The 24,622-nt window shown below is 42.3% G+C and overlaps 1 protein-coding gene across 1 annotated transcript in view; it reads right to left on the bottom strand.

Annotated features, from left to right (window-relative positions):
- Positions 1–24,622, bottom strand: part of Znf521 (zinc finger protein 521) — a 161,501-nt gene that overhangs the window by 21,989 nt on the left and 114,890 nt on the right. Inside the window, exons 3-4 of the mRNA XM_038331566.1 lie at positions 6,353–6,484; positions 3,795–3,910 (exon numbers count right to left, since the gene is read on the bottom strand). Coding sequence (XP_038187494.1) covers positions 3,795–3,910; positions 6,353–6,484 — 248 coding nt within the window. The remainder of the gene's footprint in view (positions 1–3,794; positions 3,911–6,352; positions 6,485–24,622) is intronic.

Raw genomic sequence — 24,622 nt, 5'->3', positions numbered from 1 at the left:
AAAAGTCTGTATGTGTGGGTGGATGTGAGCGGTCCTGGAAAATGCCAAGATAATTTCCCAGTAAGAATGAAGCACTATACACCTTTATCTCCAGGCTCTGGGTCAGCAAGATTACAGGGCTGACTGAGATGAGGGCTGCACAGTAACACACAGTGTGTGCCCCTTTGTCCTACACGGAGTATTTCCCAGAAAGAGACAGGGACAACTGAAGATGCTCACAGACTAGGACTGCATGCTCAGGCCTCTGAAGAGGGGCAGCATAGGAGGGAGTTCTTAAATATAGATTAGTTTTGTATGTAATGTAAGTGAAAGTACACACCCCCATATATGTGTGTACTTATAGACATACTTGTCTATATAACTGCAGTCTCACACAAAAACATGATAACTTGCCAGGTGGTGGTGGCACACGCCTTTAATCCCAGTACTGAGGAGGCAGAAACAGGTGGATTTCTGTGAGTTCGAGGCATATTTCAGGAAAGACACCAAAGCTACAGAGAAACCCTGTCTCAAAAATCCAACCATCCAACCAAACAAAAAAAAGAAGATAACTTTCCTTAACGTTACTTCCTCTGTCAGTCTGCCCATCTATCCACACATATACACAACAATATATCCATGTATAAGCACATACATAGAGGTAAAGTTTATATCCAACAAGTAAATGGCTGTCCATAAAAGCTGCTTTCATGTTTTAACTGTGAAATAGTAAAGAAAATATCACAAGATCATTTCTACACCATTGGAGGCTATTCCATAGTGGTGCGCCTGAGCAGTGTAGAGTGTTTATTCTATGCTTACCCCATTATTCTGACCCTGAAGTAAGAGGCAGATAATTTGAATGCTTTAAGATAGCTAATATAATTGCAGTTCTTGGAGATTTAATTTCATGTGCTCCTGTGCAATGTCCCTTCTAAACTTTAATGGTATGAGTTCAAGAGGCTTAAAATTTACATTTTTTAACATATCAAGGTACAAAGGATAGTGGATGATCAATTCTGTTATTTTTGTGATAGTATTTTCTACTGTTATCTTAATTTTGGTTCAATTCTCCTTCATTCTTGCAAACAAAAGAACTCTGTTTTCTACTTATTATTTATTCAGGAAATTAATTGATATTTTAAAAACACATAAGCTTCACTTTTTAAGGTACTATGGGTACTGAAAGAATAGGTACACGGTACCTATGAAGGTACTGTTAAAACCAGAAAAAAAATAAACTTTTGGTGCATTTTCCCTCAGTGTTGCTGAAACTAGAACCACCGCTATTACAGAGCATTTTGGAAAACAGACCTTTAGATATTCCCATGGCTGGATTATAGCTTTCCAAAGTAATGAATATGAAGTCAATATTTCATCTCAGCTTTGCAACAATTATCCTCAGTAGCCATCAGTGCTGTTCTTATTTAAGAAGTGGTGGCCACAGAGGTTGAGTGTTGGTACTGATGTCAAGACAAACATGCACGTTCCACAGCTCTGACTCACATCCCAGTTACAGTGGATGAGTCAGGTCAGATGTGTCTTAAGAGAGGTCTGACTTCATGAGGCCACAGAAATTCAGGGCAGCAGAGAGAGCAGAGCACTCTAGAATGTCTACCTCTAGAAGCTTGGTCATCTAGATGCTCGTGAATTGTCTGAAAGATCAAAACTATTTCATTACAGCATTTGACATTATTTGTGTAAACACCCTCCTCACCTCAAGAGGCTACAACCTGGAAGTTACAGAATTAATGAACTACAATAGATGGACCCCCACATAAACCAAAGCTCTTTAAGTTTCTTCAAAAAGTTTCTGAGCTGCTTAAGGCTTCCCAGGATCAGAGATGTGGAGAAAAACACTGCAAGAGAGTGAAGACCACATGCTCCAGGAAGCCTCTCGTGTTGGAAGGATGTGTCTAACTGTGTCTGATCTGTTGGGTCACAGGTCACTACCATCACAGTGCTGAGCTCTCTGTGAAAGACACCGAAAATGTGCCAGCTTGGAATGTGCCCACAAAGTACCAAAGTAAAAGTCTGGTGCAAGAATTTAGATGTCAGATAGGTTTCAGTCCCTACGCAATGTCTACAACTTTCATCCTAAGCTGTTACTTCATTCTATTTCAAATTTTACATGTGAACTAACAGAACAATTGAGTGTTTTCATCTTTACAGAGGCATAAAGACTGTGCTTCATATGATTTACTCTTCAACACATGTTGCAATAAAACCAGTATTTTTTCCCTATGAAGGTAGGTAATGTTATTTTAGTCTAATACAAGTACAACTTGGCCTATTTTCTATACTTATTGGCAGACACATGTGATGGGATCCAGAGCTTAGAAATATAGAATGTTAAATAGCAACTTTAGTCTTCCTTCATGGCCAATGGTGTAATTCAATGGCTTCATTTATCTCCTAAATGCCATCTAACTTAGTTGTTTAGAGTAATAACCGAGGAGAAAAACTGCAGATTCTCTATTCTGATCTATGGCTTCTCTACGTCTCGCATCACCAAACCCACTCCCCTCCCCGGGGCATAAAGATACCTTAGAGGTAGCAGGAGGCGTGAAGGTAAGAGCAGGGTATCTCTGTGTTACTTGGTCTTGGCTCCGGGTGCAGAAACCAAACACACCCATTGCAAGCCAATGAGTAGTGTCAGTGATGTTCATAATCTAAGAGTTCAATTGCAGCCCCACCTTTTCCCATAGGAGAAGGAAGATTTCAGGGAATTCCTCATGGGCATAGTCTAGATCTTACTCCTTTTTTTCCCTTTTAAGAAGCAAAAGGCAATGAAAGAGTCATGCTCCTCTTTGAAGCGACAGTTCTGGAATAGAATCCAGGTTTCTCTGTCTTTGTTTTGCTTTTCTTGAGATAGAGTATCTTTGTGACCTCATATTTTCTGTTTGTGGGGCTGGCCTTGAACTTGTGATCCTGGGAATGCTGGCACGTGTCATCATGCTCTCTGAATCTTGTTTTCCTTCCCCCATTTTCCCGTGATGCCTGGGTTAACCCAATACCTTGTGCATGACAGCAATTACTCCACTGCTGAGCAAAATCTGCAGTCCCTGGACTTGATTCTTATTTTTAGCTACTATTCCTGAGAGTCACCCAAGAAACCAAACATGCACGTTTTATACCTTATATTTATACCTATAATTTTATTTTTTCCTTATAAGAACCCGTGAGTGTGAAGTTTGTTCTTTTTCTTTGTATCTGAGGTTCAGGGAAGGCACAGACCAAGATCAGTCACATGTCTAGTAAAGGGTGCCTCAAAGGCCCAAGCCAACACCTTGGGGTGCTCAGATTTCAACCCCAAAGCTGTGGTTTCAGTAGTAATTAATCAGTTGTCCAATGTGGAACAAATACACTCTGGACAAAACAAGAGTATAATTTCTTTCATTCTTCCCCACCCTGTCTCCGCGTTTCCAGTGTTCAGCCTCTGGACAACAATGACTGGACATCCATCCAGCATGACTCCCAGTGGGAAGACAGCATGAATAAAACAAGACTTGGGAGAATGAACTACGGCAAGTGAGCGGAACGATCCCGCAGTCGGGTCCACCCGAGCCCACGTCCTTCACGCTGGGTCAGAAGGTCCAATTATAGGCCTCTTCTTGCTTTTTTTTAATGATTGACAGCAGCCAGAGGCAAAATTATTTTGGTTTCTATTAATCTGGTCTCTAATTTTCTTTTTGCCTCCAAAAACACAAGAGCATTATAGAAGCCCAGAGTAAGAGAGATTCTGAATCCATAGTTAAAATGCCCCGTGAGAGTAACAAGTGGGTTCAGTCCCAGCTTTCTCGGGAGGCCATTACCTGCAGCTCTGTCTGGAAGAAGAACTTCTGTGGACATTGCGTGCAGTCATAGATCTTGTCCTCTTGTCCATGGGCAGAGAATATATGCTGCTGTAACTTGTTGGCCTGGACAAACACTGAAATAACAAAGAGAAGGGAGTGTGGGTGACTGTTAGCTCGCTGTGTTCTGAGCTGATGACCCACCAGACACGGGCAGCAGGGAGAATACCCGGCACACCTCCTGGGCAGGACTGGCTCCTGACATTTGGGGAGAGCAGGAACACAGTTGCTCATGGCTGGGTCTCTGGCCTTTGTCAGGATGCACTCCACCCAGCACCCAATTCAAGCCAAAGACTCCAAAGCAGTGCTTTAAGGAAGCCCTGCTCCCCTATAAATCTTTGAAAATAAAAGCCGAGAATTGTCAAATACACACCTCTGTCTCATAAGAAATGACTCCAACTTTACAGCAACCTACAGGTTAAGAAATCATGGCTGCCCAAACCCTGTTTATTGCATTTGCCTAAAGTTATAGCTAGCAAACAGTTCTCCATTTAAATGTGTTAATGCTAAAAATCATATCCCCCAGCTACTCTGGGGCACTGTCTATAAATGTGCAACAGAACGGCAGGTAAATTCTCTTTGGATACTTTAAGATCAACTCGGCCTACACACGGAATGCAAGGGTTTCAATAATATAAACATGTTCAATTTTAATGACTACAAAACAAGGCCCTAAGACTGTGTAACAGTTTACCTAGGAGACATACTATTAATAATTAAATTGTATATGCCAGAGGCGCTGTTTGGGTTGGCAGAGCTGACTTCTGATGGATGCCTGGTGCACTGTGACCTAAAAAAGTTTGCATCTACAATATTAATCTGTATAGGCAGGGAAAGGATTTATTAAAGATGCTGCCATTTGACTTTGACTCCACTCTGATCATTAAAATTATTCTAATTGCCAGACAACCTATAATATTACAGTATTGTTCTTGTGAGTCATACATTTTAATTATATTTCTCATTACCTGAAAAACACCTCTCAGCTTTCCTTTCACACCTAACATGCTTTATATTGGAAGGAAGGCTTTATTTTTCCTAACTGTTATTTCCAGATGACTTCAAGATACAATAAAACAATCACATCTGTCTGTACAGAAACCCAGACTGTTCTTGATGTGGTTTGTTTCCTTACTTAGCTCAACAACAACAACAGCAGCAGCAGCAGCAGCAACAACAACAAAAATGGGAATTTTATACAGGTTTGCAACTTACGCCCATATAGCTCCTTATGTTTTATGAGGCTCCAGCTACAACATGAAAGAACTATTTTATTATAATGTTTAATTATGGAGACTTGGTCCAGTATTCTTTGATGAAGCCTTATTAGGTACCTGGACAAAGGACCTGGATTCTTGATTCTTTGTATCTTATGATTCATGTTCATAGTGAGAGTGTAACAATAGCTTTAATAAAATAAAAACACTGGAAGAGTAAACAAAAGAAATAGAAAGATTAACAGATGGAGTGGGTGCATGAAGGCCCTTGTTAAAGGCACCGTCATCAGCATATTTAAGGTGTGACTAGCAAGTGGTGTGAATGGGTGTGGCCCCGTTTTTCTATTTTGTTACAGAACATAAATCTATAGATTGGATGCAGTGAAGGTAAATAATCAGTGCCTGTTATTTTGCTCTGCAAGCAAAGAAGTTACTTTTGAGGGCAAGATATCTATAGCTCTGTATCTACATATGCATTCTTCCTATTAATGGACTTGGCCACCCAGTCCCAGACACATGCAAAATAATCACTGAGGAGTTTTAAAGTAGCCCTGACCTTCTTGGAACAGGAGTAGAAATGTGTGATCATACTTCAGCTTTCATAGGGCTCCAATAATAAATTCTGATTGTGTGTGTGTATGTGTGTGTGTGTGTGTGTGTATGTGTGTGTGTGTGAGAGAGAGAGATCTCTGACAACTGTGCCATTGTAACATCGAATAATGATTTCATAAAATTGTATAGTTCTATCAACTTTTAAAATACAATCTCACAAGAAATAATCATCTCGCTTAATGTGTTTACTAGTTCAAAGAAGTCTGGGAGTATTTCAGTTAAACACACACACACACACACACACACACACACACATACACACACACAGAGAGCTTTCATGAGGATGGTATAAAACTCTCCGGGATGAGCTCACATACATGTGGAACACCAGGATCACAATTTTAGTTGAACATTGAGTGACTGAAAAGCAGTCTGGCCTTGGTAACCTTTTAACATCGCGAGGAAGCAGAGTGAACCCAACATGGGCGTCATTTTCCAAGTGGAAAAGTGTAAACTTGGGCGAGAACTTGAAATGCCATTTGTTCATCCTGACAGTTAACCTTCCCACCCGGCTCAGTCTCTAAAGCAGACTGCAATCAATAATGCTAATCAGCAGAAATCAAACATCTTCCCCCAAATTGAACTGGAGTCGCTCTGTAAAAGGCCAAGCAGTGGGAAGTACGGTTGGGAGGAAGGACACGGCGGGGTCAGAGCACACACAGACTGATTTTACTTTAGGAAGTGTTTTACCTGTGAAACAGACAGGGCACTTGAAGGTGCCTCCCATTCCTTCAAAGCTGTGCTCTATCAGGTGGCACTGAAGTTTGGCAGGGGAGTCGAAGGTCTGGCTGCAGAGTTTGCACTCGTGATTCAATCCTTCATCTGTGGAGAAGACATGACAGAAACGGTGAAACCGTATGTCCACGACAGAGCAAGGATGCCTCTCACTGCAAGCTCCTGCTCCCACCAAACATAAATACGGAGTTGTGTATAGCTACACCATCCAGAATATACCTGACCCCTAAGCATGGGGCAGTAGGTACACTTTCTGGCCATCTTAGGTTATTATTGAGTTAATAGCAATTTAAAACTTTTAAAATTGAAAAGTCAATAATGAGAAATCATATTTTACTTTGAGACTTTTAGTGTATTGATAAAAAGGTTTCTACTCTAATGATTATGATTTTATGAGTTCTAGAAATTTCCAAAGGCCTAAACAATGGAAGGGATAGAAAAGTGCAATGTCTTCTTGCTCTTCTGCTTTGCTCAGAAGACGATAGAGCTGCTTCTGTCCCTGACCACAGGTTTTCTTGGTCTTCCCCTAGTACAGACTTCTGCTGCTACAAGCTGCTCTGGCAATTCTGCAAGATTAATTCATATGGCGCTTTATCAGCGCTCGTTTCTCTGCTTTGCATTCCTAGCCTATCATATTCAACCCCAGGTCACTGATCCCTTAACTTTGCTTGACAGTCTTGGTTTTACCCCTGGCTCCTACCTGTCTACCTGCCTCGTTTCCACTTTTCTGTGATCCAGGCTCACTTCTGACAAGTTCTAGATCATTAGCTATCACAAGGTGGCAGAAGAAAGATTCTGATTGGCTGACGATTGCTAAATTAATAGTTCATAGTCTAGCTAGACAGCAGTCCCCTCACTAAAGTTAACAACTTGGTGAATGACACAGCTTACTGAATTTCCCGAGCTGCAAACATGTCCGCAAATACAGATCACTCAACCTCACAACCACTCACGAGGAGTGCTGTTCTCACACCCATTCAACAGACGAGAAAGCCATGACCCAGATAATATACAGTTGTTCTCTGGGTCAGAGGGCCTATAACTAAAGGAGCCAGTGGGTTGGCCTCAGGGTTCATAACCTAGATAGGCTATGATATAACATACACCCGCTATCCCCAAGCAAGAGGCGGGAGACCAGCTTATACCCTTTCTATGACACATGCCTACCTTCTGTTTGCAAAAGTTAGAGATATTCCTAAGATCTCTGTCAGATATGCTAAGACCAGGCGTGTTAGCTATCTTTACACCCTGGGAACAGCAAATCTCAACTCCAAAGGCATTTCCTCAAATCAAAGGCAAATTCCTGCATAGGTGCTTCTGACAATAGGATGGTTCAATTACAAAGTGAATTATTAGCTAACTAGGAGCGAAATTGCTCTATTTGTATTCCTAATCTTTCTTCTCACTTAGGTGTGAGTCTTCCGAAGTGGAGGACTGGCATTTGTACAGGAGAAAGCAAAGCACTAATTAAGCCCCCAGTACAATACACATTTCACAGGAGACAGAGCCCACTCTGGATCTGGGTGGCACTCCTTGATTATAATTATGTGTAAGGAGAAGTCTAATTGTGCCGACCGACACGACAAGGGGTTACACGAAAAGCTTCAGGGATTATAGAAGATCAATTGTTCTTTTTTTTTAAAGTCTGTTCTTTTCTCTTAAATCCTAAAGTCACCAGAAATTTCCCAGATTCATTAGGAGACATAAGAAACACTATTTATGCAGAGAATTGGATCACCTGAAATATGTCTATTTTTAAAATTTCCTAAATATTGTATAACTTTATTTTGAACAGTAAGAAGATACTAAATAGTTTTAATTTCAAAACACCATTTAAAACTTTTGTTTGCTTTTCCACACTGTGCTCAATAAATGCAAACAAGAAAAATAGCAATTAATATACTTTTCTTTCTCTTTCCCTGCTTTTTGTTGTGAGAACCGAGGTATAGGCAGGTGTAGCTGTGGACACAGTTTTTCTGAGTTCTTGGGTTATCAGATTGTTAAGTCACATGACCAGTTTTGCTGATGTCTTTCCTTGGGGACAGTGGCTGACTGCCATATGTACATAAACGGAATTATTTAAGTTAAGAGGCTTTTTAATGTGACACTCTCCTTTTTGATTACACACACTTTGTATGTAAAATAATAAGAAAAGTGAATAAGATATGCTTGTATGAGTGTAAGGAAAATGTCCTCACCCATTTTCCCCGTTTCCAGCTCAGAGTAAAGCAGTAAAGCAGTACCCCAAAAGTTAAATAATTTAAATTTAGTCAAATGAATCAAGAATGGTAATAGTCAGCCATGGAGTTACTTATGCATTATTAGCAAGACTTATTTTTCAAAGATTCTGCCCTTCGTTTGTGGGATATCAATCATACCATACCATATCAAGCATTTTTCAGAGCTATTTTTATAGTTTTAAAGCATATTACAATATTGAAAAAAACAATACAAGTATAATTGTCTTCTATTGTAGGTTAAACAGTGAGATACCCCCCATAAATGCATCTCCAAGTCATGTGAGCAGGAGAGAAAGACATCTCAACTGTTATCCAGCTAATAGTAAGCCTGAAGGGACGCCCTAGCCGACGGTGGGAACCCTCGCCATCCTCTCCTCTGCTCCTTCCCCGAGCTCTTGCCATCCTCGTTCCAGAGCATTGGCACAAGGCCATGACAAAGGGGTAGTGGACAAGATAGCTTTCTCAGCTGTCACTGGGACAGAGAGCCTGCAGAAGCAGCTTCAGGGAGGACCACGGTTTTAGGGGAGCGCAGCTGGCCATGGAGAAGACACGGCAGCTGGAGCTCCAGCTGTTTCTGTGGCGTTTGTTCCATGTGCTTGCTCTGTTTGAGGGGAATCAGAAAGTAGAGGCTCTGGCTGGAGGCAGAGCATGTGATAATCCCAGGACCAAGTCCTCAGCGTCCTGTCTCTCATAGCTAGGCTCTGCTTCCTCAAGTCTCCACAATCTTCCCAAATAGGGGCCAGCAGCTGAGAAGCAAGAATTCTGACATAAGAGCCCAGGGGCTACAACAGGGACCCAAGAATCTATGTCTACTGTTGGCTAAACCCTTTGTTTCCCTTCTAACTGAGGAGGGACAGCCATAAGAGAATGCCAACACAACTTGATAAGGAGAATCTCAAAAGTCGCTTCATCCAGAGACGCTGCTGAATCTGCCCTCATGAATTGTTTTCCCCTTTGTGGTGAGCAGCAGTGTCTCACTGTTAAAGAACTGAAAGCCCACACCATGGAGGGCTACATCTGCACTAAAGGCCATTTCCTTGCTCATGGTACTATCAACACCTTCAATTTCAAGTGGGATCTGCCCGGAAATCAGAACTTGCACCTTGCTTTCTCTTTTTTAAAGGTGCCAAAGAGCTTAAAAATTCAATCAAAATCACCATTTTTCCTCTCTGGAAAGGTAGCAGCTGACAGTAATTGGATAATACAGTCTGAGTCATTTATTAAAAAGAGATTCAGAGTCAATTGACTTAATAACCATTACAATATTTCATTAAGGCTATAATAGGCTAGCACAACCCTTTTTTAAACATGAAGAGTTGTAGGTGGGATCTTTGAATGAAACTTCTAGATGCTTCCATCCCATGATTTCTGCTTATCTATAGTCACCAGACTTTCTAAAATGAGTGTACTTTATCTCTGCATGTTACTCTAATGAAGGGAGGGAAGAAGGATGAGGAGAGGGGAGGGAGAGATCTTTCCATGCTCTGCTAATAAAGACTGATTGCAACATTGGAACCTTTGTAGCTAAAAGGTTGATGGGAAATGAACAATATGATGGAGTAGAGAAAATCCCAAGTGCTGACTGGAAGTATTCTGGTCACATAAACATGAAAATAGAAATCAGTGCAAGGAAAGGGAGAATAAAACCACAGAGTGCCAATCCGCCAGCCAAAGAAGAGTTCATTCTAAGCCTGGCTCACTTCAGAATGCACACAGCATCCCCAAATCTTGTACTCTGGCAGTTGTGAGGGCACCCAGTCACACGGATAAAAGGTCAGCGTGGCCTTCTCCTTATTGAGCACATACTAGAGGCTGATGAATAGCTTTCCTGGTTTCTACTGCAAGGGAGGACTGAGGACGCTTCAGCATAATTGAGAAATAATGTCACACGTGCAGAAACCGAAGTTAAGACAATTATTTTCATTCGCTAATCTTTATGTAAGTATGGACATAAATGTAAACAGGAATCAATTCTACACGAGAGTTTGACACTCATGTAAATATTTACTCCCGTGTTAAATGTTTCAGGGAAGGAGACTGCATATGTAATTGGTGTGCAACCTCATTGCCTGAGAGATGTGATGAATTATGACGAACTTTGTGCTCACAGGGAACACTCGCTCTGTCTCAACCAGAGCCAGCTCGTTCTTTCTCTGTCCACTATCAACTCAGGACTGTAGGGCAGCTGCACTCTGCAAAGAGCCAACAGTCACCACTTAGATGCCCAAGCCGAGGCCACCAAGTCGAAGACAAGGTACTGACACTTCAGAATAAGCTTTAGACAATGGCAATCCTCTCAGCAGCCTACAGACAATGTGTCCCGCGCTCATACCTCTTTCCTTCAATAAAGAGCAAAAATCCAGAGGAGGTACAAGCACATGCTCAGGAGGTAAGCTGCATGCAGTTATCTTAGAAATCACTGGCCGCCCCTCCTACGTCATCTCATCAACACCGGGGCCATTAGTGGGAACAATGTTAACGGCTTAAAAGTAGAACCCCTTTTATTTGCCCTCGAGAATGACTGGAAGGGTCCTCCTGGACTCTGCTACAGAAATCTATAAGCTGAAGCCCACCCCCGCCCCACGTCATGTGACAGGGGCCATCCTTAAAAAGCTCTGATCTGACAGGGAGTGAACTCTACCCTCAGAATCCAAGCAGAGGAACCAGATGCCCTGCAGCTGTAATTTGTCCCCCAGTTCGAATGTGTGCACCACTCTATGCTTACACACACACATATATTTTTTAAACCAAAGAACTATGCCCTGGACCAATTCCCAACACCCACTCCCGCCCCTGCCATGCTTTGCTTTGCTTCTTCCCTGAGTTAATTTCCAAGCACACATTTATAAGCCAGGGGTCTGAGGACTAACAAAGCAAAGGCATACGTGACAAACCCAGCCCTCGGCTACACTGGCTCACCCTGGAAACCAGGGCTAGAAAAATAGGCAGCCTGCCCTGCAATTTGCCATGCACACAGCCATCCCATTCTCTCAGGTCCGCGGCACTCTGGCCATGGTAATTTGTTGCGTTACACATGACACATATTTCACAACTGTAACATAAACACACCAAGGTGCTAATTTGGCAATGGAGAACACAACTTAGGCTGCAAAGTCCGCCAGTAGATTAGTCATTAAGCCCCTGAGTAAGGCAGAATTGGAGAGAACTAAACAGTGTAGGATCCCCCCCACCCCTTTCACACCAGCTAGAAAATTCTGGCCTTATTTATTCTCTGAAAGAATTTAACACGAAGATGAAATTGCCTGAAGACTGACTGGTACTTTCTGAAAGCTTCCTCATTGGCAATATTTGGTTCTGTCAGGCTTCTTAAACCACTGAGAGGGGCATGAGATATTAAGGTTAAGACATTTTACAATACAAAGGAAAGAGCCCTGAGAATGTGAGCAACCAACCAGTGACCCAGATGGTGACCCTCTACGCACAAAGTGCCCAAGCCACACCATCTCACAGAAAGCCAAACACTATCTATGCAAACCTTGTGCCAGAGCTGCAAAAGTATTCTGAGACTGTGAGGTGGAAGCCTCCATGTGACTCAGGTCATGTTGATTTTTTTTTCTGCTAATAGTCTAAAAGTTGCAATGTTTTTGGACTTTCTCTGCAAAGCCACTGGTACTGACACTGCTGCTTCCTGTCTTGAACTTCTCATTATCAGCAGGACCGGAGCAGGAAATGATTCAACTGGGATAGGCTGCATAGTACCCAGCAGATTTTAAACAGCCCAGGGGCTGCCTAGAGCCCCATCAACATCAGCAGCTTGGAAAGCAGCAGGGGGTCCAGGTGGGCAGGGGTGGGACAGGCAGGCAGGGGGATTTTAGATGCTATGAGACGCAGTACCGTCCAATGCCTTGGCTGTTGTCACTGGCCGTGTGAATGAATGCCTATTAGAATATGCTCATGGAGCAGGAAACACTGGAATGTTGTTTAAATGATAAACAATGAAGCACTGAAAAGGTGGCTTTCCTCTGGCTCCAGGACTCAGCAACCCTGTTTGGCACAAGTGGGGGCTGGGGCCAGCACACTGACTAAGATAAGTCTCCAGTCTGACCTATGTTTTTCCTTTTTATGAGTCTAAACACACACCTTGCAGCTTAAGGCTCAGTGAAAACATACGGTGATGCCAAACAGACTTAAAAGGAGAGACCTTCGCTCTTAAATGCTTTGTTAAACAACAGAAGTTATCAGGAGAAGCTCTTGTGAAACTTTGTGGAGAGCCCCAACCCAAGAGAAAGCACTGTTAAGCAAACACATAAGATAATTCATATTTCTTAGTAAAGCATGGGGCTGGGAGATGGCTCAGTGTCTGCTGCAGGGACTTGAGGACCTGAGTTCATTCCCCAGAGCCCAGGTACGAAATCAGGCACGAGGGCTGGAGAGGTGGCTCCGTGCTTAGGAGTCTTTGCTGCTCTTGCTGAGGACCCGAGTTCAGTTTCTGGCACTCATGTCCTGAGGATCACAACGGCCTGCAACCTGAGCTCCAGGGAGATCTGACCCTTCAGATCTCAGTGGGCACATGCACCTGAACCCTTGTGGACACCACACACACGGGGCGGGGGGGGGGGGCAACATAAAAAATCTTTAAAAAACGTTGGATATGGTAGCATGTACTTTTAATCCCACAGCTAAGGAGGTAGAGACAGGTATACTCTTTGAGCTCACCAGCCAGCTAGCCTAGAGTAATCAGACATCCCCAGGTCCCAGTGGTCCCCTCATACCTGTGCATCTACCTGCTAACTCCACCCACACATACACACAGAAAATTAACATCAGTGCAAACCAAGTGTAAGGGTGGGAGTGGAGCGAAGAAGTTAGGCTTGAAAGGAGCCTGCTAGGTCTACATAGAAACTTGTTTCCTGCTACAGAATGTGGGTGAGTCTCCACCATGAGACTCCATTTTCCACTGAGAAGATACTGGAAAGGACTTCTTTGTTGCTTCTCCTTCTCTTAGAGTACTTCTCTGATTCTTTCTTTCTTTCTTTCTTCTTATTCTTTTCTTTTTTTTTATTCTTATTTATTTATTTAGCTCTAAATACACTTCCCAAAATAGTTTTCTATGAGGAAGTAAGGATACTTCTTATTAGGTATATTTATTTAGGGACTGAGGTATTATACACCCCACTCTCCCATCAATTTTTTCTTCCTTCTGTCCTTCCTTCCTTACTTCCTTCCTTCCTTCCTTCCTTCCTTCCTTCCTTCCTTCCTTCTGTCCTTCCTTCCTTCCTTCCTTCCTTCCTTCCTTCCTTCCTTCCTTCCTTCTTTCTCTCTCTCTCTCTCAACTATACAAGGCCAAGTTCAAATCTATGGCTTGCATTTTGCGTAGTGTGTTCTGTGTGATCAGAAATACGGTCTTCATCACTCAAGAATGCACTTCACCTTCCTAGCAGAGTTGAATGGCAGGCAGCCCAGGGCACCTTCAAACCAGGGCGGCTCTGGGTGCTGGGTTGCATTATCAGCCAGTTTATACAATACCGCAAGATTCACGATGGTAAGAGGATGCCACCACCCAGAACATGGATCACACATAAAGTACACACAGGGTACATGAGTCACATATAAACAGAACTCTTCTGTCACAGGTTACAGAGACATCTCTGAATTATATCCCATGATATACAAGCAAGCATTCTTTCTTTCTTGGTGTGTATTATTTCTTTCTTGTATGGGCATTATGGGCATGTGTTTCTGTGTGCATGAATGTAGAGGTACATGTGTGCCTCTGTGTGCACTTGTGTTTGTGTGTGTGTGTGTGTGTGTAAGCCAGGGGTCACCCTCGGGTTCCTTGGGAACTTCATGCACCTTGTTTTTTGAGTCAGGGTCTTTGACTAACTGAAAGCTTTCTGAGTAGAGGTGGTTGGCCTGCTAGTCCCAGGGATCTGTTTCACCTTTCTATCCCTGAAGTCATAGGGGTGTGCCACCATGCCTGGTAAAACACATGTTCTAGGGATGAGGTTATAAGGGTGTGCCACCATGCCTGGTAAAACTCATGTTCTAAGGATGAGGTTATAAGGGTGTGTCACCATGCCTGTATGTTCTAGGGATGAGGTTATAAGGGTGTGCCATCATGCCTGGTAAAACACATGCTCCAGAGATGGGGTTATAAGGGTGGGCCACCACGCCTGGCAAAACACACATGTTCTAGAGACTGAATTTAGGTCCCCATGCTTACAAGATACACAGTTCACTATCTCCCAGGCTCTAAACAAGCTTTTTTTTAAACAGTTGATATTCTTATGACAAGGTTCCATTCTTTTAATTACTTAAAACAGTCATACGGATTTATCATGCCCTTAGCTCACAGATTCTCTTGTTTTACATCAAATACCTAACTTTTTATTTATTTATTTATTATGTATACAACATTCCTTCCCTGTATGCTTCCATGCCAGAAGAGGGCACCAGATCTCATTATAGATGGTTGTTAGCCACCATGTGGTTGCTGGGAATTGAACTCAGGACCTCTGGAAGAGCAGTCAGTGCTCTTAACCTCTGAGCCATCTCTCCAGCCCCCAAACACCTAACTTTTAAAGTCTTCACATCTTGGTCTTCTTGTACTGGCAGCAGCACAGGAAAATTTATCTTCAAGCACTGAACTAAAGCAAAGCAAAACAAAAAACAACAAGAAGAAAGCAAGGAAGGAAGGAAGAAAACAACCCAAACATACATTGGTCAAATCGGAAGAGGATAGTTCATGCAGCATAAACTAATTGCAACCTGACGGATGTTAAATAGTGGGGAAAACATCTGAGAGTGAAGAGGTGCAGCGGTCAACAATGTCCACATGGTGGTGGGCCAGCCATGGGAACTGTAGACCAGACACGGGCCGCATTAGGAATGTTTCTGCAGTGCAGGATTGAGTTTTCGGTAAGGGTCAGGGCCTTTGCTTTTCTTTCTTAAAAAAAAAAAAAAAATCTTCTGCTGTTTGGCATAAAGCCACTAGCTATGTGGAAAAAGTCTCCAAACACTGAAAAGCTGTTTATCTTTGCTAGAAAGCACAGTCTGCTACTGCTGATGATTAAAAAAAAAGAAAGAAAAAAGCTGCAAAGGAAATACAAATCAGACAAACAGAGATGGAGTGAGGTTTAACAGCTTCTGTGATGTTATCTGCAGGTTTAGGAATAAAGACAGTCGGGCATTCTTAAAACAAAATCTTCACCATTTTTAACTATGTTTATGTTTGTGCATCTGTGGTAGGTGAACATGAGAACAGGCGCTAGCTGAAGCAGAACAGGTGGATGTTCATGCATATCATAAAGGAGCTGGAAACCAAATTCTGGTCCTCTATGGAATAGTAGTACATGCTCTTAACTGCTAAGCCATCTTCCCAGTGCCAAAGATTGAAATGATTGTTTTCCTGCAAGCATGTATGTACACCACATGTATGCCTTATGCATGGAGGTCAGAAGAAGGGGGCAGATCCCCTAGAACGGAAGTTACAGATAGTTGTGAGCCACCATATTGGTACTAAAAACCTTTGCAAGAGCACCAAGTGCTCTTAACTGCTGAGCCATCTCTCCAGCCTCTACTTAGGCATTTTAAAAGCTAATCATCCTGGTACGACTAACTATTTCTTAAGAAACTATCTGGTTGATTACTTATGCAGAGATGAAATCTTTGGCTTACTATGGTGTTTAGAATCTACATTTATCCCAAACCCAAAATCGTGTCTGTGACGGCACATGTAGACAGAAATTGTGTGGGGGGTCCTCTCTGACGCCCAAGGACTCAGCCTCTTCCCACTTGCAAGCAATGTTAGGAAGGCAGGAAGCAGCAAATGCAAAAACTCACAGTCCTATATGCATCCTTTTATCTTTTCCTTGTGTGACCTCAGGAACTTGGCCTTGAGAAACAGAAGAAGGTAATGGTGCCATAAACGCAGTAAGATTTCTAAAAACAGTTTATTGGAAATGTGAAACTTGCATTCTCCCAATCAGAGGATGCTGCCCCTCAGAGAAAATTTCCTCTGCGTTATTAAAGTGATATACTGCGGTACTGGTTAGAGCTCCATAACCTTTAAATTGCCTGGCTGTAATTAAGGCCACTAGTTTTATTTAGGAAGGTTCAAGGAGGCTCAATTTAAGTTAGCTTAACTAGTGTGAATTTAATGTCATGCCGTCAGAAGGCAGAGGGGCACACTGGTCTGGCTGTGCCACGGCCCAGGCAGCTGTGGGGTTGTGTAGCCTAAATTATGTTCCGATTTCAAGAAGCTGCAACTGTCAAAAAGTAACAAGATGTGGGTAAACCCACAGCCTGAGGTTAGCACTGTACTCCATCCATCCATCCATGCATCCATCCATCCATCCTACTGAGTGAACTTTCTAAGCACATACGATCTCTGACTGTCTGTTATTTTTAAGGGGGTCATGCCCACTTTCTCAGAAAGGTAGGGGATCAAGATAATGTCCAACCAGCACCAGTGATTTAAACTGAGATGCACACGTAACAAAGCTGTGAAAGCAGGGGTGTTATGACCAAGAAACCCTTGAGAGGGAAAATTTACAGGGAGAGACACGGGGAGAAGATGGGACAAAGAGCTGAGGACTGAGAACACAGCCGCTGCCCTGGAGAGGCAGGTCACCAAGGACTAACGCAACAGAGCTAAACAAAACAAAAGAAAGAAAACGACAGCAACAACAGAGACAGAGCATAGAAAAGTGTTGCCAGCCCAGATGAGATGTGCAGCAGACAGAAAGACTTGGTCCATGTTCCAAATCTTACTGGATGTGAGCACACAACATTCGTCTCTGGGCAGAATGCTTGCAATTTTCTGTAGCTCCAACAGCAATAATGATGAATGAATTTCTTTACAGCCAAGTGGCTCAAGCAGCCGACTACACCACCACTATATAATTAATAACAATAAGCAATTAAAGAGAACAGCAGGTTACAACAAGAAGATGTCAAAATATATTAGCAAAGGAAAATACTGCAGCCACACATTTAAAAGAAAACCCGGTGTGCAACACGGAAATTCACACAGCACCTCCTTGCAGGCTATGTCTTGGATGAAGCTTCTATACCTGAGATTAACAGTGGGTGACACACAGCTACTCTAGGGTGACCATACCTTTCCAAAACCAAGAAATGTTCCCAGTGCTCAGAGAAATCAGAAATGCAATGTGGCTCAAGGCAGATGGCTGTGCACTCTTCGCCGTCATCCACTTACTAAGATAGAGTCTAATAAATACTTCACAATAGAGTAGCTGTTGGCTCAAGTACTCTGAGAGACTCTAGAACATTTTGCTTTTTAAAACATGTAAAATATTGGTGAATCAGTAAATTTGGAAAGTATTGGAGAATAAGAGAATAAGTAAACTGATCTGCTCAGCTAAACTGGAAATTTCAAGGTTGGAAGGGGACTTGAGGACAAGCTAAGTGTGGACTTGTCTAAAGTGAAGAGAGTGACTGAAACAAGATACAATGACCAGGACGCCCCTGACGGGGCGTGCGACAGTTAGGACCAACAGAGTTCATGCATTCCTCAACCCGGGGCTCCTTCCAATGGTCCACCAAATCTTTACTTTAGCTGGAAAGATGGCTCATTGGAGAAAGTGCTTACAACATAAGCTTAGGGCCTGAGTCTGTATTTTCAGCATCTATTTTAAAACCAGGCCCAATACTAGGAATGGGGATGTGGGATGGTAGAGAGAAAGATGGTCCCAGAGGCTAGCAAGCTTCAGGTTCAGTGAAGAGACCCTGTCGCAACAAAACTAAAGTGGAGGACGATGGGGAAGGTCTAGCATCAACTTCTGCCTTTCCTATCTGTATGCATGGGTGTATGCACCTGTATACAATGTGTACGTGTATAGGTGTATACAGCATACACACACACACACACACACACACACACACACACACACACCTGCTTAAGTACAGAAGTTTGCATTGTTAATCTAAGTTATTGTTTTCTCATTGTTGTGCACGAAGCTGTAGGCATTTCTATGCCACGTGGCCCCTCTGCTCAGACTAATCAAGGGTTGAATTTATTCACTCCATCTCAAGCCCCCTGTCCTAAACAACCCAGTCTCCAAGCTCTTTCTTCCCCCATTAGAAAGCATGCAAAGCCTGCTGGAGAACCAAAAATTTTGGAAATAGAGAGAGATTTAAAGATTTCCCCCCATCTCCAGATTCTCCAATTTGATCTGATCTATCAATCTGAAAAAATGGCAATATTTCTGATCGTACAATTTATGAATTAACTGGCTGAATCCTGATGTTTTCATAATGGCAATAAACCAATGATGAAGTTAAACTGTCACCAGAATCTTGTGAAAGCTTAGCTTCAGGGCCAACAAAGACTAATTTCATTTGTCTATACCGACCTATACTTCCTGAAGTACTTGGGTCATTCTAAATTGAGGAACCCCGTAAAAGCTAAGCTTGAGGGCTTCTGTATAGAATTAGAATTATTCAGAAACAAAGACCAACCTCATTTGTCTATTCCAACCTATACTTCCTTCGGTATTTGGTCATTGTAAATTGAGCATTTGGGCAAATACCAATCATATATGTATTTTTTAAAGCACACAGCTTACTTCTATGTGGAACATTGATGACTGTAGTATGTTCCTAGCCTGCTCTTCTCTCTTGGGCATCACTGCAGATGCATCCACATATTTAGACTCTCCATGCTGAAGCCAAGATGTTACTGGCATACCAATGGCTCACAGTAATTTCTGTTTTTTTTTTTCTGCTGTTTGCCGTTAGTCAAGAATGGTGTAAATGATAGAGCTGGTTTGCTGATGATAACAAGAGAGAAAGGAGGGACAGAAAGAGGAAGGAACAAAGGAAGAAGGAAAAGAGGTGTTTCATGGCACAAAGACTTTCACTTCCTTCCTATTTCCTTTGAAGAATAATGAAAGAATAAATACCTTTATGGGGTTTCTTAGGTCAAAAACTAAACCTAAAGACTGTAGAGGAAATAGAACTCACCAGAAAGCATAGGCTAGTTACAAGTGTTATCTGTTAAATGAAAAATGAGACATAATAATTATCGGTAGCTCTTTCTCAGATATAATTTCTTATATTACTTTATGTAAAGCTATTAAATATTTCTCAGACTATAATGCCCAATTATAAAGATGCTTTGGGCACAATAAATTTTTAATCCCCCATCTTTATGACAATTTTTCTAAAACCGGAAGCAGCTCATTCAAGATCTGCCTTAAAAGTTTAAATACTGTACACCGTGTCAATATAACGGAGACAGACAATAAATCCCCTCACACAAGCAGAAACTCTATTGAGATAATGTCACTCAGCTGTCTAGTCATGGCCTTACACATTTTATGCATTTAGAGGTTCCACTTTGGCCTCATGATGCATGGTGCAATCAGCAGAGAATTCCAGTGCTGTCTCAAGCAATCTAAATAGAATGTGGATGCCTGCAACTGTCAAGTTTGTGTTCTTCCTGAAGGAATGCCACATTTGGCTCACAGTTTTCAGCTTCTTTCTTGGAAAAGCACAGCACAGAAGTCTAGCAGAGACAGAGACCAGCATGAGCGTCCTTGTATTTGACAATCCAAAGGACAGCGGACACATGGGGCTATGTTAAGACATAATGGTCATGCTGTAAAATGCTCCAAGGAAGACTTGACCTGGACCAATGGACAATTATCTCTTGTCCCCGAATACTGGAGAAAAGGCCCTCCAAACACAAATTGGAGTCACTACATCTAGATTAAAAGCATTATACAAATATATAAATAAGTTGGCTAAGTATTTTCAGTCTCTTTTAAACTTATCACCCCAATTGAGTAACGTAAGTATTTATGCAGAGAAAAAACAGCCAAGAACAATACATCCCCAGGAATGGGAGGAGAACTTAACTAAAAGTTGCCTTCATCTATAGCAAAGAACTGAAAATAGGGCTGGGGAGACAATTTGCTTGCTAAAGACTTACCTTTGCAAACACAAGGTCCAGTATTGGATTCCCAGAAGTCATGGATAAAGGTAGGCATAGGTTTATAATGCTGCTATAAACCAAGCATTGAAGGGGTGGATTCAGGAGAATCCCTGGGGCTTGCTGTCCAACCAGCAAGAAATCCTGTCTCAAAACAAGGAGAATTGAATACCTGAGAAATGCAACCTAAGGTTTTCTCTGGGCCTCCACACACGTGTGCATATGTACAAGACTGATGTGGGAGGGTCTTCTGTTTTAATAAAAAAACTGCCTGGCTCATTTGATTGGCCAGCCCTTAGGTGGGTGGAGTAGACAGAACAAGAAGAAGGAAGTGAGGTAGATGGCTCAGTCAGATGCCACACCTCTCCTAAGTTAGTTAGATGCCATGCCTCTCCTCAGAGAGCCAGATGAGATGAAGCCAGCCACCAGGTCAGAAGTGCTGAATCTTCCCCGGTAAGACACCATTCGTGGTGTTACACAGATTATTTGATATGGGTTAGTCAGGATGTGAGTAAGAGGCTGAAAATAATGGGCCAGGCAGTATTTAAAAGAATACAATTTGTGTGTTGTTATTTCGAGTGTAAAGCTAACCATGTGGGATCTGGGCAGGATGAAAAGCAGGCCCGCAGCTCCTCACTACACAGGACACTCACCTATGTGTGAATCCAGACACTCCCAATATGAATATGCACCCACAGAAATGAAACACAGAATCTCAGAGAATCAGACCCAATTGTAGTTATCTACTTAGAAGACTGAAGAGAGGGGTGTCAGTCTAACAGTCCCCTTCTTCTTCCTCTACCCACACGATGGGACATGGGATATCATGGGACAACTCTCAAAATGAAAGTCCAGGCTGAAGAAGGAGGAAGAGGAGGATAGGGAAGAAGAAAAAGAGGAGGAAGAGGAGGAACAGGAAGAGAAAGAGGAAGAAGAAAAGCTTCAGTACAGTAGAGGCACGGGACTCAGAATCTGGTCACCTCTCCTTTGCCAAGGAGACTAGACATTTTGTCTTACAATGGTAACTGTAGGAAAATTCCAAATTAATGCAGTCACACTGGCCCAGAAGTCAGTCAGTTAGTTCTAAAGATAACCTTGTCTACTGGAAGCCTCCAGGCTATCTGGTCAGGACAAAGTAAACTTTTAAGCACAAGAGGCTGAGTAAAGTTCCTATCTACGTCCAATTCATGCCTTCTCTCTTCGCCCGCAATGAAATACTCTTAATTTTCTGTTAGCTCTGTGCTACATGCCCCTTCAAACTTCCGACTGAAGAGGACTATAAGGTTAATGATTTCTAGTTATATTTATGCATCTTTCACAGTTTCCAAAGGAGGCTAAAACACAAATGCTCAGCCAGTCTCCAGATGATACACCATTCCCAGCAAGAGCCTAATTGTTCTGCTCACTCACACCAGTGGTTACTGGTAGAGTCTGGTTCAAGTCTGTATTCAGGCACAAGATTAAGTGGAAGAAAAGTAACCAAATGTCACTTTGCAGACAAGTTTCCATCCCCTTCCCTTCTCAACAGGGTTTCTCTGTGTAACAGTCCTGGCTGTCCTGGAACTCACTCTATAGACCAGGCTGGCCTCAAACTCATAGAGATCTGCCTGCCTCTGCCTCCCGAGTGCTGGGATTAAAGACGTGTACCACCATGCCCCACTCAAGTTTTTTACTGCATTCATCAATGATGGTTTCCTGGGACCCTGTGCGTGGAAGGCAGGAGACCACTTTGCTGCTTAATGTTTAGTTGATGAGTGGAAAGCTTTAGAGCTCTCAAAAGCAAACTTCCAGGTTGGGTCTTTCTGGTTATCTTGCTGATCCATTTCAATGTCTCTTGAAAGGTGGACTAAGAACGAAAATATGATACCCAGTGTCTGTCACTGTTCTTTTTTTTTAATTCATTAAGAGTTAGTTGAACATGTGGCAATGAAGAATCAGCCTAACGCAGGAAGAAATAACATCTTGAAAGTTTGCAATTGTGAATAAGAAAACTGATATGATTCATTTCATTAAGAACAAAAATATGTTTTTCACAACCAAAAATGCCATTATTTTCAAGCTGCATGGAACTACGCAGAACCATTTGTTTCCCCCACAAATGGTACCAGTTACAAGGCTATTTTCTCTTCCTCATGTGGAGAGTTTCATATAGACCGTTAAATATAAGTTACTGAGTTGAATTGGAAAATAGCAACAAAACCATATAGTGCTGCTCCAAGGACTGGAATTGAATAGAAACAAACAAACCCTCCCTGGCCCTGAAAAATATAAATGCAAAGATTTCCCTGTACTACATTTGATTGCATTAATTTATATTTTAAAAAATTGTTGAAAATAAGGCCCAGCAGCATCATTTTCTTCCCCTAAGTCACAACAGTAACATGCTGCAAGTAACACCAGAACCTCCTTTGTTGTGCCCATAAACTCCCACTTGGGCAGTTATGAGCATCACCCTGTGTGCTCCACTTCCACATCCAGCTTCCCCAGGGCAGAAGAAAGCGGGCATGGGTGTGATTCAGCCCACGTGCCTAATGCTTACATACAAATTTCGGACAAACATGTAGATACTGTGTGGTCAAACACTGTTTTTATTCCTCTCAGTATACTACAAAACCATTTCATTCTAACCTAGGGTTTGAGTTCTCATAGCACTTTGACTACGATCATTTTATAATCTCACTTTTTTCTACAGCTATAGAAGTTGCTTCAGCAGGGGGCGGGGTCACACAGCATGCACATCCATGAACACAGACCTCTATCAAAGGCCTAAACCAACTTCCACTGTAGTGTGTAAAAAGCAGTATTTATAAAACCCTTCAGAGACAGTCTCCCCAAGGCCCTTCTTCCCAGGAAACATGGTGGAAGAATTTGAACAACTCAGACTTTAGAATTATTCAGTGGTGGGGCAGCCAACTCTGCCATTCATAGGCTGTGTAATTTCACGTGGTTACCTTAATGATGCCTTAGTTAAAACAGTTACATAATGGGAATATCAAGTATCTATGCACTGGGTGTGATGAAGTTCAACCAAGTAGCACATATCAAATATCAAGAATGGAATTATCTATCTATCTATCTATCTATCTATCTATCTATCTATCTATCTATCTATCTATCTATCCATCCATCCAAATTGTCTAGTCCACAGTGACTACAGTCAGTATTATTTACTTGTGGTTTTAAGCACTGAACAAATGGTCCTTTATGCATTAAAATATTTTTTTATAATTGCTTTTAATCTTTAAAATTCATTTAGTAATCTTGCCCCACCCCCCTCTGTTTTCCTCCTCCACTCCACATAGTCAAAATAGGGAGATACAGCTATGTTTTATGGGACAGAGATGGGCTTGGATTACAGTGTGGTTGTGAGAAGACAGGGGTACACAAACGCCACCATCCCCTCTGGAGCCAAGTGGCAACCTCTTCAAGGCAGTTCTCGGGGTTTCAGAACTTGATCAGCAGACCTGAATCAGTGGCCACAGGGTAGAGACACCGAGGCTGTTCAGAGAAGGATGTGGTTGGTCACACTGCTACAGCCACAGCTACCTCCTGAGAGCGGGCTTCCTGGTGCCACTACAGCTCACACATTGACCAGGTTCCTGGACATGTGGGATCATTTGGGTAAAGGTAGCAGAGAGCTTTGCTAGTTTTAAAATGTAACCCAGACATTATGAGGAAGCTCAGCATATGGTAATGGTAGGCTTTATAACAATACCTAGAAGATACTGAGGCTGGTAAGTTACCTGCTTTTGAAAACCCCTTCCTCTGAAGGCACAGCCAACAGCAGCCACGGCTATGTTGTTCCTTCTTTCTCCTACCAATTGTATGTGTGAGTCTGTGTATGTGCAAGAGTATACTGTATGAATGTGAGTGTACTTGTGTATGAGTGAATGTGTATGCGTATGTATGTGTAGAGAGAGTATATTGGTACGTATGTGTGTGAGAGTGTACTTGTGTATGAGTGAATGTTTGTGTATGGGTGTGTAAGACAGAATGTTTGTGTGTGTGGGGGGGGAGGTAGGGGATTATAAATTGTGTGGATGGGGCTGAGTAACATTTAAAATGCCA

This window comes from Arvicola amphibius, chromosome 5 (assembly GCF_903992535.2).
Source record: "Arvicola amphibius chromosome 5, mArvAmp1.2, whole genome shotgun sequence".
In the NCBI taxonomy this organism is placed as follows: domain Eukaryota; kingdom Metazoa; phylum Chordata; class Mammalia; order Rodentia; family Cricetidae; genus Arvicola; species Arvicola amphibius.
The sequence above is the reverse complement of the archived record's forward strand: the minus strand, read 5'-3'. Positions and strand labels throughout refer to the sequence as shown.